This window comes from Hemitrygon akajei, chromosome 12 (genome assembly GCF_048418815.1).
Source record: "Hemitrygon akajei chromosome 12, sHemAka1.3, whole genome shotgun sequence".
Taxonomy (NCBI): Eukaryota; Metazoa; Chordata; class Chondrichthyes; order Myliobatiformes; family Dasyatidae; genus Hemitrygon; species Hemitrygon akajei.
The window spans coordinates 82,511,208-82,529,590 of record NC_133135.1 but is presented as its reverse complement, the minus strand read 5'-3'; the positions used below and the strand labels follow the sequence as shown (position 1 = coordinate 82,529,590).

The 18,383-nt window shown below is 38.7% G+C and overlaps 1 protein-coding gene across 3 annotated transcripts in view; it reads right to left on the bottom strand.

The window, feature by feature from the left end:
* Window positions 1-18,383, bottom strand: part of LOC140737267 (uncharacterized protein C1orf21-like) — a 202,113-nt gene that overhangs the window by 25,677 nt on the left and 158,053 nt on the right. For all 3 annotated transcript variants that reach the window (XM_073063612.1, XM_073063614.1, XM_073063613.1), the window contains exon 5: window positions 7,086-7,162. In XM_073063612.1, coding sequence (XP_072919713.1) covers window positions 7,086-7,162 — 77 coding nt within the window. The remainder of the gene's footprint in view (window positions 1-7,085; window positions 7,163-18,383) is intronic.

Genomic DNA, 18,383 nt, shown 5'->3' with positions numbered 1-18,383 from the left:
AGAAGTTCCTCCTCATCTCTGTTCTAAATGGATGTCCCTCTACCCTGAGGCTGTGTCTTCTGGTCCTAGACTCCCCTACTATAGGAAACATCCTTTTTACATCCAATCTATCTAGGCCTTTCAATGAGATCCTCTCTCATTCTTCTAAACTCAGGCAAGTACAGGCCCAGAGCCATCAAGTGCTTCTCATATGTTAACCCTTTCATTCCCTGGAATATTCTTGTGAACCTCCTCTGGACATTCTCCAATGCCAGCACATCCTTTCTTAGATAAATGGTCTAAAACTGCTCACAATATTCCAAGTGTGGTCCGAACAATACCTCAAAGCCTCAGCATCACATCCATGCTCTTAAGTTCTAGCCCTCCCAAAATGAATGCTAACAATACATTTGCCTTCCTCACCACTGACTCAACATGCAGGTTAACGTTTAGGAAATCCTGCACAAGAACTGCCAAGTCCCTTTTCACCTCCAAATTTTGAAACTTTTCCCCATTTAGAAATTGTCTACACCTTTATTCCTTCTACCAAAGTGCATGACCATACACTTTCCTACACTATATTCTATCTGCCACTTCTTTGCCCATTCTCCCAATCTGTCCAAGACAGGGATGGTCAACCTATGGTGCAATGGATGATTAGAAGTGGCGCAATGAACAGAGGGAAAATGAGTTCTTATTTATAACAGGTCCGTCAGAAAAGCCGTTGTGCATTGTTTGTGAAAACACCTCCTCACATAATAGAAGACATGATCTTAACAGACACTATAAAACACATCAGACTGAAAAAGGAAAACTGAAGCTAGTGCTTGTGTCTGAGTTACAGAAAGAATGTGATGAAGAAAAAAGAAGAAATCAAAAGAAGACAAAATATATTTGCTAAAAGTCTCATTAAGGTTAGTAATGTTTATCTTGTTTTGATATTAAATCAATATATCATATAAAATGCTAAATATGTCTATATTAACATATTTTTACAAGAATTGAATGGGGGTACAAGAGTTGTACGGTGCATCTGAACTCGTGTGTGAAAAAATTGACACATGGAATGTAAAAGGTTGGCCACCCTGGTCTAAGGCCTTCTGCAGTCTCCTTGCTTCCTCAACATTACCTGCTCCTCCCACCTACCTTTGTGTTGTCTGCAAACTTGGTAGCAAAGCCATCAATTTCATCATTGAAATTGTTCACATGTAATGTGAAAAGAAGCAATCCCAATACCGACATCTACAGAACACCACAGCCTACTAGAATAGGCTCACTTCATTCCCACTCTTTGCCCCTGTCAATCAGCCAATCTTATATCCATGCTCGTATCTTTCCTGTAATACCATGGGTTCTTACATTGTTAAGCAGCCTCATGCGCAGCATCTTCTCAAAGGTCTTCTGAGAAACCAAGTAAACAACTCCACTGACTCTTTGTTTATGCTGCCTACTATTTCCTCAAAGAATTCCAACAGACTTCCTCTTAAGGAAACCATGCTGACTTTGGCCTACTTTATCATGTGCCCCCAAGTACCCCCAAACCTCATCCTTAATAATGGACTTCAACATCTTCCCAAGCACTGAAGTCAGTCTAACTGGCCTATAATTTCCTTTCTTTTGCCTCCCTCCCTTCTTAAAGAGTGAAGTGACATTTGCAAGTTTCCAGTCCTCCAGAACCATTTCAGAATCTAGTGATTCTTGAATAATCATTACTATTGTCTCCACAATTTCTTCAGCTGCAGCTTTTAGAACTCTGGTGTGTAGTCCACCTGGTCCAGATGACTCGTCCACTTTCAAACCTTTCAGCCTCCAAAGCATCATCCCCCTAGTAATAGGAACTGCACTCATTTCTGCCCAACACCCTTGAACTTAGTACAGACTGCTCCTGTCTTCCACAGTGAGGACTGATGCAAAATACTTAAGTTTGCCTGCCATTTCTTTGTCTTCCATTAATAACTTTCCAGCATTATTTTCCAGCAGTCCATTATCATATCTCACGTCTCTTTTACTCTTTATATATCTGAAAAAAGTCTGGGACTTAAGGAAGAGTAAACTGTACCAAGTTGTTAAACAAGTACATTTAGGTAATTTGATTGCATTATCCAAGTTATCTCTCTGGTCCGCTAACCACTCTCCACCCATCCTTTCCGGAACCTTGTAACTGCAGGAGCTGTAATACTTATTCCTAAACCACCTTCGCAGAAACTTAAACAGCCTCTATAGGTGAGGCAAGGATTTACTTGCACCTCTCCAACCTTGGCTATTGCATTCTGCCACCTCTACACTGGAGAGACCAAGCCTGGACTATGCAGTTGGTTTGTGAGACACTCTACACTTTATGCAATGGCCATCCCAAGTCTAAGGTGACAAGCCATTTCAACAACCCCTTCGCTCCTCCTGACAACCCTGTCCTTTTCCACTGCCCTGCTAAGGCCCAATGCAAAGAGGAACAACAATTCATTCTGCCTGGGTAGTCTACAATCTAATGATACGAAAATTGGATTCTCCAGTATCAGGTAATCCTTCCCTTCTGATCTTCCCCAAACACACTCTTTCTGATCTAACTCCAGTCCTCCCATTCATGTCCCCATTTCCAAACACCTGTTCCAGTCCCCCAACACCCATTTTTGGCACACTCCTCCTCCGGTTCCATCTGCCCTTCACCTCTCCCATAATCGTTCCCAGTGTTACTTTTCTTACGTATCTGATACCACACGTGGAGCCTTTGTGTCCCTCCTTGTCACCAACTGGCCTCTGATTCCACCTTCGCCTTTTCAATCTTGGTCCATCCATCACCTAATGACCCTCATTGCATCACTCCCCTTCCCTTCTTTATACTGGCAATCTTCCAACTCCACTCCCAGTTTGAATGCAGGGTCTCAACTCTAGATGTTGGCAATTCCTCCCAACACTTTGCTCCCCCCTCCCAAAACACAAAGTTTGTTTGACCCATTGAGTTGCTCCACCAGATGGGTTCAAAAGTACACATCTGATTCCCCCAGTCCTGCTATAAAAACTGTAAATCCTTCACACTTCCTCCATTTCTGAGGAAGGGTAACTGATGTGAAATGTTAGCTAGTTTCCAATTCTGCAGGTGTTGTTTGAGTTCTTGAAGTAAGTAACTTTATCTCATAAAAGGCCATGTGGGTTCAATGAATATGTGGCTCCTTCCTGTGCTGCAGACTGAATCCAGAGGAACTGAGATCCCAGCTATTGAACCCAATCCAACTGAACTGAAATAAGAAAAACCCTCTTCCTTTATTTCAAAGAAACACAAAGGCACAATCAAGGCAATTTCTAGTGTTAGAAGAGGATTTGGTGGAAAGCAATTTATGGATGCTAGCATTCATTAAAAAAGAATTACCTCCACACCGAGAAAAAGCACTTTGTAGGATCTAAGGCATAAAGAAAATCAGATACATTCTGTTCCTACACAAAGCCATTTCACACACATAAAGTCTGCTCTTCTCCTACTGCTAATCCAGACTGAACTATTCATCAGATGCAGCACTATGCAAAGATCCAGCACAAGAGTCAGTCTTCTCAGTAAGTGCTACGTGAGTTACTGGATATTAGAATCTGAACTAATTCTTCACAACAAAAATCCAAATAAAGGCCAAAAGTAACACTCCGCAAACCCTTCCACTGCTAAATTTGGCCAAATTATAGAAGCAAATCCATGATCCTATACTAATTATTTTTTTAAATCTAAAAAGCTGTTTGTTCAGTTTCTTTTAAATTAGTACTTACCTATGCTCCTAAATGCCAGAAATGTGAAAGAAAATTGCCAAAAAGGTTGGAGAGAGATGAACTGAATAAAAGGATACATCCTCAAATGGGCAAGGTTTGGGTTGCCCTAATGAACCTGGTAGTTAATGACAATAATGATGAAGGAACCATCTTGCCACAACCATTCTATCTCCAGTTTGAGAAGGGTTGGGTGCAGAGGAATGCAGGAATCCAAACATGTTCATTTCAACAGTATTAAGTTCACTAATTCCAAAAAGAAAACTTCTTCACTGAACATGTTTTTTTCTAGGCCTTTTGATTAAAATACCAAAAAGCAAATCTTCTACAGCAGACTTGAAATTTTGGGGGAAACTAGTTTTAGTTATTAAATGGTGAAAATATCAATTCAATTTCTATATTTAACAAAAAGAAAATTCTTCTTCAACTGTCCATTGATTTTCAATGATGACTGAGGCCTGGGCAAGATTGTATGGAAGACCTGCAGTTGCCCATGCTGCAAGTCTCCCCTCGCCACGCCACTGATATTGTCCAAGGGAAGGGCATTAGGACCCATACAGCTTGGCACTAGTGTCGTTGCAGAGCAATGTGTGGTTAAGTGTCTTGCTCAAGGACGCAACACGCTGCCTCAGCTAAGGCTCGAACTAGCGACCTTCAGATCACTAGACTGACGCCTTATCCACTTGGCCACGCGCCAAAAAGAAAATACAACTTCAATTAAAGGATTGCCCTCTTACTCAGATAATATGATCAAGGCAAATTGTGATTCAGCACTCTAGTGAAGCATTGTAACTCCATTTTCACAAGAGACAAGACTCAATGGTCTGTCCCATTTCACAATGGAATTCTGTACTTCAATGAGGTAGAGCCAAAATCAAGGGCACAGGAACTGCAAAGTTTCAAAGGCAATTAGGCACAGGTAATAATTGTCTGCCTTACTGATGATACCCATATCCCGAGAAGGGTCTTCTTAAGATGATGAAAACCATCTTCCACATTGGCTCTAAAGCCAGTCTTAGGTTAACAATTTTACAATGTTAAAGGTCCAGTGCCTGTTACTTCCACACCTCTAGGTGGCACAGATGCATTACATCAATTTATTAATGTACAGAATATTAAAGAAACAACCCAGCAATCTAAAAAGTTATGATAGTTTCCCTGATGACAAGCAAAGCAGACTTGAGTTACCAGAAGAAAACCTTGAAAGGAGATGCAAAACATCAAAAATGATTCATGCTGGATCCAGTCGAAACAGAAATGCTTCAAGGGGTAGTTATGAAGATAAGAATTAGAATGTAACTCCAATTTCAAGGTTAATGGCCAGGACAAGGGAAGGGAAATAATGTCAACAAGTAGCATCAAGGCAGCATACAGGATTCATATTTTGGCCCATTGCAGTGAATTCGGGAAAAAGGAAAACAAATGCACCAAGGTTGCAGAGAGAAACATTTTAAAAGAAAATCAGCTGGGCAGGGAAAGTCTACAGCATGTTTTGATACAGATCAGGAATAATGCAATGATTAGGGCAAAACCAAAATGTTTTGCTGAAATAAAATGCAATCCATTAACAGAGAAAAACCACCCAGGCTTGCTAAATTTTCTAAATGAAATGTTCTGTGCAGTATCTCAAAATTGATAGGGAAACCCCCATTATAACAGTCACTCAAACTGCATTACAACTTAACACCATTCAGGACAATAATGAGAATTCTTCTTCTTTGTAAAAGAGTGTTTCCTTTACATTCAACTATGAAACCAGACTATGTAACAGTTTCTTCCCCCAAGCAATCAGACTCCTCAATACCCAGAGCCTGGACTGACACCTTACTGCCCTATTGTCTTGTTTATTATTCAATTCGGCATTCAACACAATCATCCCTCAGAAACTGACTGGAAAGCTGAGCCTACTGGGCCTGAACACCTCCCTCTGCAACTGGATCCTAGACTTCCTGACTGGGAGACCTCAGTCAGTCCGGTTCGGAAGCAGCATCTCCAACACCATCACACTGAGCACGGGGGCTCCCCAGGGTTGCGTGCTCAGTCCACTGCTGTTCACTCTGCTGACCCACGACTGTGCTGCCACACACAGCTCGAACCATATCATCAAGTTCGCTGATGACACGACCGTGGTGGGTCTCATCAGCAAGAATGACAAGTCAGTTTACAGAGAGGAGGTGCAGCGGCTAACAGACTGGTCCAGAGTAAACAACCTGTCTCTTAATGTGAACAAAAAAGAGATGGTTGTTGACTTCAGGAGGGCATGGAGTGACCACTCCCCGCTGAACATCGACAGCTCCTCGGTAGAGATCGTAAAGAGCACCAAATTTCTTGGTGTTCACTTGACGGAGAATTTCACCTGGTCCCTCAACACCAGCTCCATAGCAAAAAAAAAGTCCAGCAGCGTCTCTACTTTTAGCGAAGGCTGAGGAAAGTCCATCTCCCACCCCCCATCCTCATCACATTCTACAGGGGTTGTACTGAGAGCATCCTGAGCAGCTGCATCACTGCCTGGTTCGGAAATTGCACCATCTTGGATCGCAAGACCCTGCAGCGGAGAGCGAGATCAGCTGAGAAGATCATCGGGGTCTCTCTTCCTGCCATCACAGACATTTACACTACACGCTGCATCTGCAAAGGAAACAGCATTATGAAGGACCCCATGCACCCGTCATACAATCTCTTCTCCCTCCTGCCATCTGGGAAAAGGCTTCGAAGCAGTCTATGTAACAGTTTCTTCCCCCAAGCTATCAGACTCCTCAATACCCGAAGCCTGGACTGACACCTTGCTCTACTGTCTTGTTTATTATTTATTGTAATGCCGGAACTGTTTTTGTGCGCCTTATGCAGTACAGTGTAGGTCTGTAGTCTTGTGTAGCTTTCTCTGTGTTGTTTTTTTATATTACGTAGTTCAGTCTAGTTTTTTTGTACTGTGTTATGTAACACCATGGTCCTGAAAAACGTTGTCTCATTTTTACCATGCACTGTACCAGCAGTTATGGTCGAAATGACAATAAAAGTTACTTGACTTGAACTGAGGAAATTCAAGGCTTCTGTTTTTTTTAATGTGAATTTGTGTGGAATTATTTTCAATCATTCTTGATAGGCTGTCAAAATTGAGGTCATACGCTTGATGCTCCTGGAAAGACAAAATTACTGTGTGTTGAAGTAGCAGCTAAATAAAAAAAAGCCACCTTGAATTAAATGACATGAATTAAGAAGAGGTTTATTCCTTTATAAAATAATTAACTTTCAATTTCAGAATTATGCAACAGCACTAAGATACAATTGTCTTAGCATTAAATATTCTGCGAACTTTGAAACAACAAAGCCCATAAAATACAATAAAATATGCTACTTACTTTGCTCTAGGTGCATGTGTTAGAACTGGTGCCTCTTTGCCAAGTTTAGCTTTTGTGTTTGACAATGCGCTTCTGTCCTGAAACACAAAATTCACACAATTAAAACCTCAGCGTTCAACATTTTAAAAACTATATCATCTTCATTTTGTATGCTGCCATAGTGACATCATTCTGCTTCCTTCGTCCAGGCCACTAATCTTGACATTGGAGTTGCAATCTAATTCTTAGCTCCACAACTACCCCTTGCAGTATTTCTATTTCTGATTCGATCCAGGTCAGGTAATTTTGAGATGTTTTTCACCTCCTTTCAAGGTTTTCCTTTGGTGACACGACACAATATACTTGATCTTGGCATCAGGGAGACTGTCATAACTATTTAGATTACTGGCTTGTTTCCTTCTCATTCTGTATGTTAATAAAGTGGTGCAAAAAACTGCACCATCTTCAGTTTAAAACATTCACTCAATCCTAAAAATATGATCAGCATAACAACTATCTAAGATGAATCAGTACGATCACAAAGCTAGTAAGGGTCACCTGATTGCATGCAAGTCAGTTAGTATGATTGGGATTGGCTGAAGTGTAAGCAAGGGCATTTGTTTGAGATGATGTTTGATTAAACATGTTTAAAAATAAAAATAAGCAGAAACCTTGTTGCACTTGCTCTAAAGCCAGAAATTAGATCTATTAGAGCTAAGTACACACGTGAAACTGGCCAAAGAACAAAAATTTAAGTTTGATAAACTAAAACCAAAAGAGAGTTCTTATATCCATCCATAGGGCACCCTTCCACACCCTAACGACATTCCACAGTGCTTTACAACCATATACAGTGAAGTCTGTACAGAAGAAAATACTATGTAAACAACAATCCCATAAGCAGCATACAATGGTTACAAAGCCAGGACAATAAGAAGAGCTTCCCTGTGTTTTTGGCAAACGATGTCATAAGCTCTTTTTTCCCCCAGTCGAAAGGGCTATCAGGGCTTCTGTTTACACCTTAACCAAGAGATGTTTTGGTTTCCTCCCACATCACAGTGCCAGGACTCTTAGTATGGTTTAGGTAGGTTAGCTAGTCACAGTGTATAGCCTCTGACATTGGTGAGTGATTGAAATTGTGGGGAGATGAAGAATAGAGATGGGTAAGAATATATAAAGGGAAAAATTAGTGGGGGTATGAAATTGCTCTATAAACTACAATAGAGTCAATGAGCGAAATGGCCTCCTGTGTCACAAGGAAATACGGCAAACTGGACAGTGGAGTATTCCCTCGGTACGGATACTGGAATTGGAAGCCTTAATTAATTCTCTCAAGTAAGACTTGAACCCACAATCTTCTGAGTCTGAGGCAACAGTTACACCCATGCAGATAATGTCAAATTAGGATAAATTTCCCATCTCTAATTTGCCAGTGACATCACTGCTCTTAGAAAATCAGATGGTGATGAGGCGGTGTACAGGAAAGAAATACATAGCTTAATTTAGTGGTGTTACAATAATAACCTTGCACTAATTGTCTGTAAGATCAGGAACTGATTATGGACTTCATGAAGGGGAAGTAGGAGAATACACAACATTTCACATTGAGCGGTCAGTGGTGGAAGGGGTGAACAGTTTCAAGTTCCTGGGTGTCAACATCACAGAGGATCTATCCTGAGCTCATCATATTGATGCAATCATGATGAAGACACACCAACAACTATAACTGATTAGGAGTTTGAGGAGATTTGGTATGTCAAAGACTCTAGCAAATTTTACAGGTGTTGGGGAAGATTCTTCCATGATTTATGTGCATTTGGAGAAGTTTGAGGATGTGGCAAAGCACTTTGATGAAGGTAGAGCAGTGAATGTGGTGTGTCTAGATTTTAGTAAAACATTGGATGTTTCCCCATAGTAGGCTCATTCAGAAATTCATGAGGCATGGGATCCAGGGAAACTTGGGTTACATATATTCCGAATGGGCTTGCCATAGAAGGCAGACGGTGGCAGTAGATGGAGAATATTCTGCCTAGACATCGGAGACCAGTGATGCTCCACCAGGATCTGTTTTGGGACTCCTACTCTTTCAAATTTTCATAAATGACTTGGATGAGGAAGTGGGGTGGGTTAGTAAATCCGTAGATGACATGAAGATTGGCGGTGTTGTGGACAATGTAGAAGGCTGTTGTATGTTACAATGAGACATTTACAAGATGCAGAGCAGGGCTGAGAAATGGCAGAGTTCAGTCCAGGGAGGCGTGAAGTGATTCACTAAGAAGTCAAATTTGAAGGCAGAATAAAGGGTTAATTGCAGGATTCTTAGCAGTGTTAAGAAACAGAGGGATCTTGGGGTCTACATCCATAGATCTCTCAAAGTTGCTGCGCAAGTTATAGGGTGGTCTAAAAGTTGTACAGTATGTTAGCTTTCATTAGTCAGGAGATTGAGCTCAAAAGCCATGACATATTATTGCAGCTCTATAAACACTGGTCAGATCTCATTAGAATACTGTGTTCAGTTCTGGTCTCCTTACTATAAATGCTTTAGAGAGGGTGCACAGGAGAGTTACCAGGATGCTGCCTGAATAAGAGAACACATTTTATGAGGAGAGGTTGTGCGAGCTAAGACTTTTGGCTCTGGAGTGAAGGAGGATGAGAGGTGACTTGATAGAGGTGTACATGATGATAAGAGGCATACATCGAGTGGCTAGCCAGAGAATTTTCCAGGAGCAGAAATGGCTAATAGGAGTTAGATTGATTATCAAGTAGTTGCAAAAGTCCACACAGCATCATGGGCCAAATGGCCTGTACTATGGTGTAATCTTCCATATAAAAAGATGTACTGAGGAGAGCACGCTAGCATTTCGAATGGTTGCATCAATGTCTGGCATGGAGTTGCTAATGCACAGGATAAAGGGCTTTATGGGGCTGTAATCTCGGCCTGCTCCATCACGGGCGCAAGCCTCTCTGCTAATGAGGACATTTTCAAAAGGTGCTACCTCAAGAAGGCAGCATCCACCTTTAAGGATGCTCACCATCTGGGGCGTGCACTCCTCTCATTACTTCCATCAGAAAGGAGGTACAGAAACCAGAAGACACACAGTCAACATTCTAGGAACAGCTTTTTCACCTCTGCAATCTTACTGCCTAATGGTCCATGAATTTGTTATCCCCTTTGGCAGTATTAACTTTTTTTGAGACTTAATGGTAATTTGTTATACCCACACTACACTGCTGTCACAATACAACAAATTTCACCACAATATGTGTCAGTGACATTAAACCTGATTCTGATTCTCTCAGTCCATGCAAATTTTGAGCAATTATGCTGCCAGTTCTTCTGCTGTGCTGAGAACAGATAACTGAGAAAAGACTGGGACTAAATCTATAATCTTCTGCCACAACAATTAATTCCAGTGCTAGTGAAGGCTGTGATACCCTATGACTTGTGTCATGAGGGCTGCTATTAAATAAAAGCATTCTTTACCACTCCCCGTACATAAAAAGGCAAAGGATTTCACAGCAATGTTGAATGCATTTCTCAGCAATTACAGGATTTAAATCAAGAAGCATTTACTTTGCGTAATTATGTTGATTACCCCTTGCTCCTTATAATCAGATGAATGCACAGATGAAGAACAGATGCTAGCACCAACAGTATACTAACCACACAGTGCCAGAACCAGAAGTGACATACAGGGGAGGAGGGGAAGATCACCTTTTTCAAGTTGGGGACACCCAAGAAATATTGCAAGACAAGCACTCCGGAATTATATATATTAGAATATATCAGTGTGTATATTTGTGTGTGTGTTATATACACACACAATAAATATATATAAAATAAGTTGCACAAAAGAAAGGGGGGGGGGAATACTGAAGTCATGTTCATGGGTTTATTGTCCATTCAGAAATCTGATGGCTATGGGTAAGTTTTTCCTGAAATGTTCTTCAGGCTCTTGTACCTTTTCCTTGATGGTGGCAATGAGAAGAGGGTATGTCCTGGGTGAGGGGTGTCCTTAATGGTGGATACCACTTTTCTGAGGCATCTCCTTTTGAAGGTGACCTCAATGCTGGGGAGGCTAGTGCTGATGATGGCTGAGTTGACAAATTTTGCAGCTTTTTCCAATCCTGTGCAGTGGCCCCTCCATACCAGATGGCGAGACAACCAGTTAGAATGCTCTCTGCTGTACATCTGCAGAAATTTGCAAGGGTCTTTGGTGGCACACCAATTCTCTTCAAACTCCTATTGGAACACAGCCGCTGTCATGCTTCTTTGTAATTGCTTCAATATGCTGGGACCAAGACAGATCTTCGGAGATATTGTCACCCAGGAATTTGAAACTGCTCACGTTTTTCTCTTCTGATCCTTCGATGAGGACTGTTGTGTGCCCTCTCAACTTCCCTTTGCTGAAGTCCACAATCAGTTCCATTGTCTCACCAATGATGAGTGACATCACTCAACCAGCTGGTCTATCTCACTCCTGTATGTCACCATCTGAAATTCTACCAATGATAGTTGTGTCTGCAGCAAATTTATGCATCTTGTTTGAGCTGTGCCTAGCTACACAATTATATGTGTAGAGAGAGTAGAGCAGTGGGCTAAGCCAGTAATAATTATTTCTCCCCAAATTTCTTCAAACCATTATTGATAGATATGACTGAACCGAGTTTGGACTCCCTCCCCTTATACACTTAACCAGCAGTTTTCCTCTATTTTACATGATTAAAGATATTGATGATTAGCTTTATTTGTCACAAAAATATCAAAACATCAGTGAAATGTATTATTTTGCATCAAAAATCAACACAGTTGATCGTTTTGGAGGAAGCCCACAAATGCTGGCAGCTTCCAGTACCAACATAACATGCTCACAACTCAGTAACCTTACATTTTTGTAATATGGGAAAAAACCATAGCACCCAGAGAAAGTCCACACGACCCTCAGGAAAACATACAAACTCCTTTACAGACAGTGGTGGAAATTGAGCCCTGATGGATTATTGTTGGTGCTGTAAAGCAACTGCACTAACTGCTACGTTAACGTGCAGGACTGGAGCAGAAAATAATTGGCAAAAAGACGATCAATAAGCTAACTCGAAACATTCTGCAGATAGTGGAAATCAATTATCTTTGTTAATTATGACTTGCAGAAACCTAGGGCTTATCATTATAAAACACAGCAAGCTTAGAAGCATATACTCTGGCTGCCTAGAACTTTAAACAGTAATTTTAATATTACATTCAGAAACAAAGCCAGCAGAGGTCCAAGGCAAACAGGCACTGGTTAACCACTGCAAAAGGTAGCAGCTGTGTCTAGGAGTGAAGACTGTTTAAGGGGACAAGGAGCACAAAAGAATGTGGGAAAGTAATTAAGTTCATGGGAACCCACCAACATAGGAAGGCTCCCCATTCAATCATACAGCTTCAGAGACAGTGGCGATTCTAAACCTGTTTTGTCCCCCAAGTATGCCCAGTGAAATGCACACATCTGATCAGCAAGCACTAATTTCATCTATAAAGTTACAAAGGAACAAATATGATTCACTTACAAATGTGGCCTGTCCAATTTTTCAAGTGGCATAACTTGATCCCGGATGGTCGAACTGATCTTCATATGTACGCATAAGGCCAATAAATAAAATGTACTACAATCCTGAATCTCTAAACCCAAGTCTTGAATGAGAAACTACAGCAACTTGGACAGGACATTAAGAGGCACTAGAGATGTTTCCTGTCCAATCCCTCAGGTTAAAATACCCCACAGTACTTTTTCCAAAGTACAGCATGGGAGTTATTCCTGCAGTGACCTTGCCAATACAGTATGTCTCTCAAGGAGCATCATGATATTTTTTCACCTGACCATCCAATGTACTGTAAGCAAATCGACTATCATTTTCCTATAGAAATATTGCAACGGGTGTGGAGCACTTCAGGATATTGAGCGACGAAAGGCATGGCATAAAAGCATGTCTGTCCATTACCATTCTTTGTGCTGATAACAATGGAGTTTTAAAGCACTAAATGCACACCATTTATTGATAACAAGATCACAATTGGCTTCTTAAACAGAATGAGCCCAACCAGTATCCCAGGCTGCTGTGGAGATACTGGAAAATGATCACAAATAGTCACTAGGCTTTGTGCTACCATTGATATATAATGGGTTGTAGCTGCCAAGAATTGACACGAGTGGAGTAGTGCCTCATGCTGACACAAGTCCAAACATAATCCCAAGTAATTAACAGGCAAGTCAAAACCATCAATGAGTGGATTTGGCAAAAGGTTTATGCACTATATTTAACACGGGAAAGCTGAGGTAATGGGCAATGATTCACTCTTCAATCTTATGTACACGGGAGGAGGAAAACACCATGCTGAATATTTGAAATAAGAATGCATGCAAGTCTGAATGGGTTGATAGCAGCTGCTTTGGTCACAAACACATTACTAAAAACCAGGGCACTTTCTGGAAAATGGGTATGTGCGTAAGAAGTTGATTCAATAATAAACAGATTTATATATCTGCTGTTGTGTTTACTGTGGATATCTCTACCTGAGGAAGTAAGTTCAATTAATTCTACTGTGGAGTAACAGATATTTAGCTAGCATGCTTTTCACAGCATTAATAAAGATACCAGACTGGTAAATATATAACTGTAACAAATAAGAAAAACTTATTCAAATAAGCAACATAGAAGAGTCAGCAACTAGTTTGTTGTTGTCAGAATGAAAAGAGAAAGTGCTGAAACTCACAGCAAGTCAGGCAGCATTTTGTGTACAGAGAAATAGAGGTAATGTCTCAATACTGTAATCCTTTATCATTGCCTACTACATGAAAAGTCACCGTCTTAAAAGGTTAGCATGGTACTTCTCTCTCCACAGACCCACTGAATACATCTTGAAATTCAAAATTTGTGTTTTGATCTTAATTTACTATCAGAGTATTTGGTTTTATCAGATGTAATATCATAGTAGTGATTTAGGCATAAAATAACTACAAAAAGCATCAAGGAGACTGAAAACAGATCCAAAACTCAGCATTTATACTGCAGATAATTCCAGACTCTATTTACTCAAGTGTTTGGCAGTTAAATCCATGTGGAAGAGATTGTTATGATTTACAGTTGAAATAAATTGCTTGTTGTTCTTATTGAACTGTGACATTACAGGCTAAAAATACATCAAAAAGTGCACACAAGGGATACTAAAGTCCAAGTTCATGGATGATACTACAGTGGCTGGTCTCATCAACAACAATGATGACTCAGTACACTGAGAGGAGGCAGACAGGCTTGTCAAATGGTGAGAACAACCACCTCGAGTCTCAACATGGACAAGTCAAGAGATGATTGCAGACTTAAAAAAGGCACAGGTTCATCACTCTCCGTTGCACACCAAGGGTCCTGCCATGAACAGAGTGAAGAGCACAAAATTCTTTGGTGTTCACATAATGGATGACATAACCTTGACCCACACCTCCTCATTAGGCAAGATTGCACAACAGCATCCACACTTTCTGATGAGACTGAGGCACCCCGGCCCCATTCTTTTTAAAAAAAATCTTTTTATTAATTTTAAACAAACATAAATGAAACATGAATACAGAGAGTTTGAGAGTACATAATTAATAGGTTAAGTTTACATTCAAATAGATGATAATCCATATATAACCTCCCAAATTCATAGTAATTACGGAAAAAGGAGTAAATAAGTAAACAAAATCCCCCCAAAAAAGAAAAACAAACCTAACCAACATGGGCCATTGCATTATGTCAAATATACACAGTAGCGTCAATAACTCAGTACCTCCATCCAAATAATTAAGGATAATAGAAGCAGGGTTTAGGAAAAGTCAGTTTAACTCATATGAAAATGTTGAATAAATGGTCTCCGAGTTTCTTCAAATTTAACTGAAGGATCAAAGACAACACTTTTAATTTTTTCTAAGCTCAAACAAGAGATAGTTTGAGAAAACCACTGAAATATAGTTGGAGGATTAATTTCTTTCCAGTTCAATAGGATAGATTTTCTACCCATTAATATAACAAATGCAATCATCCGTCAAGTTGAGGGGGATAAACGACTATTATCCACCATTGGTAAACAGAAAATTGCAGTAATAGGATGCGGTTGCAATTTGATATTCAGAACTGTTGAAATAATACTGAAAATATCTTTCCAATAATTTTGCAAACAAGGGCAAGACCAAAACATGTGGGTCAATGAAGCAACTTCAGAATGACATCTGTCACAGGTTGGATTAACATAAGAATAAAATCGAGCAAGTTTATCCTTGGACAAGTGAGCCCTATGTACAACCTTAAATTGTATTAGGGCATGTTTAGCACAAATAGAAGAAGAATTGACTAATTGTAAAATTTTCTCCCACTGCTCAGTGGGTATAAGACAATGAAGTTCTTTTTCCCATTCCTTCTTAATTTTTTCTGATACTTCTGGCTGTATTTTCATGATCATATTATAAATGGTGGCTACTAAACCCTTCTGGCAAGGATTCAGAGCTAAAAAAAATTCCGTAATGTCCATTGGACATAATTTCGGAAAAGACTAACATATTAATCAAGAAATTTCTAACTTGCAAATATCTAAAACAGTGAGTTTTAGGTAAATTATATTTTTTAGATAGCTGTTCAAATGACATAAAACTATTATCTAAAAATAGATCATGAAAACATGTTATGCCTTTTGTTTTCCATAATACAAAGGCACGATTCATAAAAGAGGCCTGAAAAAAAAAGTTAGATATAGGAGGGCTTGATAAGATAAACTTATTCAAGCCAAAAAATTTACGAAATTGAAACCATATTCGCAATGTATGTTTAACTATAGGATTAGTTATTTGTTTATTCAATTTAGATAAAGAAAAAGGAAGTGAAAATCCTAAAATTGAAAACAATGAAAAGTCTTGTACAGATTTACATTCCAAATTTACCCATTGTGGGCAAGATGCTATAATCGATTCTTTTGTCCAAAATATTAAAAATCAAATATTAACTGCCCAATAGTAAAATCTCAGGTTTGTCAAAGCCAAACCACCCTCCTTCTTAGGCTTCTGTAAATATTTTTTGCTTAGTCTAGGATTTTTATTCTGCTACACATACGAAGATATTTTAGAGTCAATAATGTCAAAAAAAGATTTAGGAATAAAAATTGGTAATGCTTGGAATAAATATAAAACCTTGGATAACACTATCATCTTAATAACATTAATTCGACCAACCAATGACAAAGATAATGGGGACCACCTGGTAACAAGTTGCTTAATTTGGTCAATTAAAGGTAAAAAATTAACTTTAAATAAGTTAACTTTAAACTAACTTATGTTTCTTGGTAATTTTAATACCCAAATAAGTAAAATGATCTGTGACAACTTTAAATGGTAAGTGTTTATAAATTAGAACTTGCATATTTAATGGAAATAATTCACTCTTATTAAAATTCAGTTTGTAACCTGAAAAGCTACTAAACTGAGCAAGCAAGGACGAAATAGCAGGAATAGATCTCTCAGGGTCAGATATGTATAGTAACAAATCATCAGCATATAATGATAACTTATAAGTCCCTTCCCCACGGGTAATACCCAAAATACTAGGTGATTCACGAATGGCAATAGCTAAAGGTTCCAAAACAAAGGTTTATAATATATTAATTTAATCCATGATATAAATTTCAAACTAAAATTAAAATGCTGCAACGTATTAAATAAATATGGCCATTCAACTCTATCAAACGCTTTTTCAGCATCTAAGGAAATGACACATTCTGGTATTTTGGATGAAGGAGTATAAATAATATTAATTAATTTTCTGATGTTAAAAGATGAAGAACGATTTTTAATAAATCCAGTCTGATCTTCAGAGATAATTCGAGGTAATATATTTTCTAATCTAGTGGCCAAAATTTCACTAAAAATCTTAAAGAGTCTGTATTCAGCAAGGATATAGGCCGATAGGATGCACATTCAGTGGGGTCTTTATCTTTTTTACGAATTAAAGAAATAGAGGCATCATAAAAAGATTGTGGCAATTTACCTACAGTTAACACATCTTAAAAATTTTTACAAAGCCAAGGAGAGAGTATAGAGGAAAAGGATTTAAAAAATTCTGCAGTATAAACATCCGGACCAGGGGCTTTACCTGAATTCACTGAAAAAATAGCCTTTTTTATTTCCGTTTCCGTAATAGGTGCGTCTAGAAGTACATTATCTTCTGTTGTTAATTTTGGGATATTCAATTTTCTTAAAAATTCATCCATTATAGAAGAATCCTCAACAAATTCTGATTGATATAAAGAATTATAAAAATCTTGAAAGGCTTTATTTATCTCTTTATGATCAATTGTCAAAGTGCCATCTCGTTCATGAATCTTAGTAATTTGTCGTTTAACCGAAGCAGTTTTCAATTGATTAGCCAATAATTTGCCAGATTTATCTCCATGTACATAAAATTGGGTTCTAGATTTAATTAACTGATTTTCAATCAAAGAGGATAATAACAAACTATGCTCCATTTGAAGTTAATCTCTTTCTTTATAAAGTTCTTTGCTGGGGGTCACTGAATAAATCTGATCAATTGCTTTAATTTTATCAACCAATGTTAATATTTCAGAATTAGTTCGTTTCCTAACTCCAGCAGAGTATGAAATAATCTGTCCACGAATAAATGCTTTAAAAGTGTCCCATAATGTTCTACTAGAGATCTCTTCTGTAGAATTTGTTGAAAAACCAAATCAATTTGTTGTATAATAAAATTAATAAAGTCTGAGTCCTGCAATAGAGTTGAACCTCCAAGATTTAGCATTAGAAGATGAATCCATTGTCTTAACAGATCAATCAATAACATCTGTAAGTAAACGATGATCAATAAAGTAGTCAATTCTTGAATAATTATGATAAACATGAAAAAAGTATGAAAATTCTTTATCATTGGGGTGTAAAAAACGCCAAATTTTGGAAATTCTAGAATCAACCATAAAGGAATTAATAAGAGAGGCCGATTTATTCGGAAGAGCTTGGGTGGGCTTAGATCTATCCATTGAAGAGTTTAAGCAACAGTTAAAATCCCTACCCAATATCAGCATGTACTGATTCAAATTAGGAAAGGATGTAAATAGACACTTAAAAAATTCAGGACAATCAGTGTTTGGAGCATAAACATTAACTATAACAACTTTTTGATTAAAAAGTAAACCAGTAATAAGCAAAACTCTACCTTGTGGGTCCGAAATTGTTTCATAGTGTATAAAAGAGGTTGAAGAATCTATAAAAATGGAAATGTCTCTTACTTTGGCATGGGAATTCG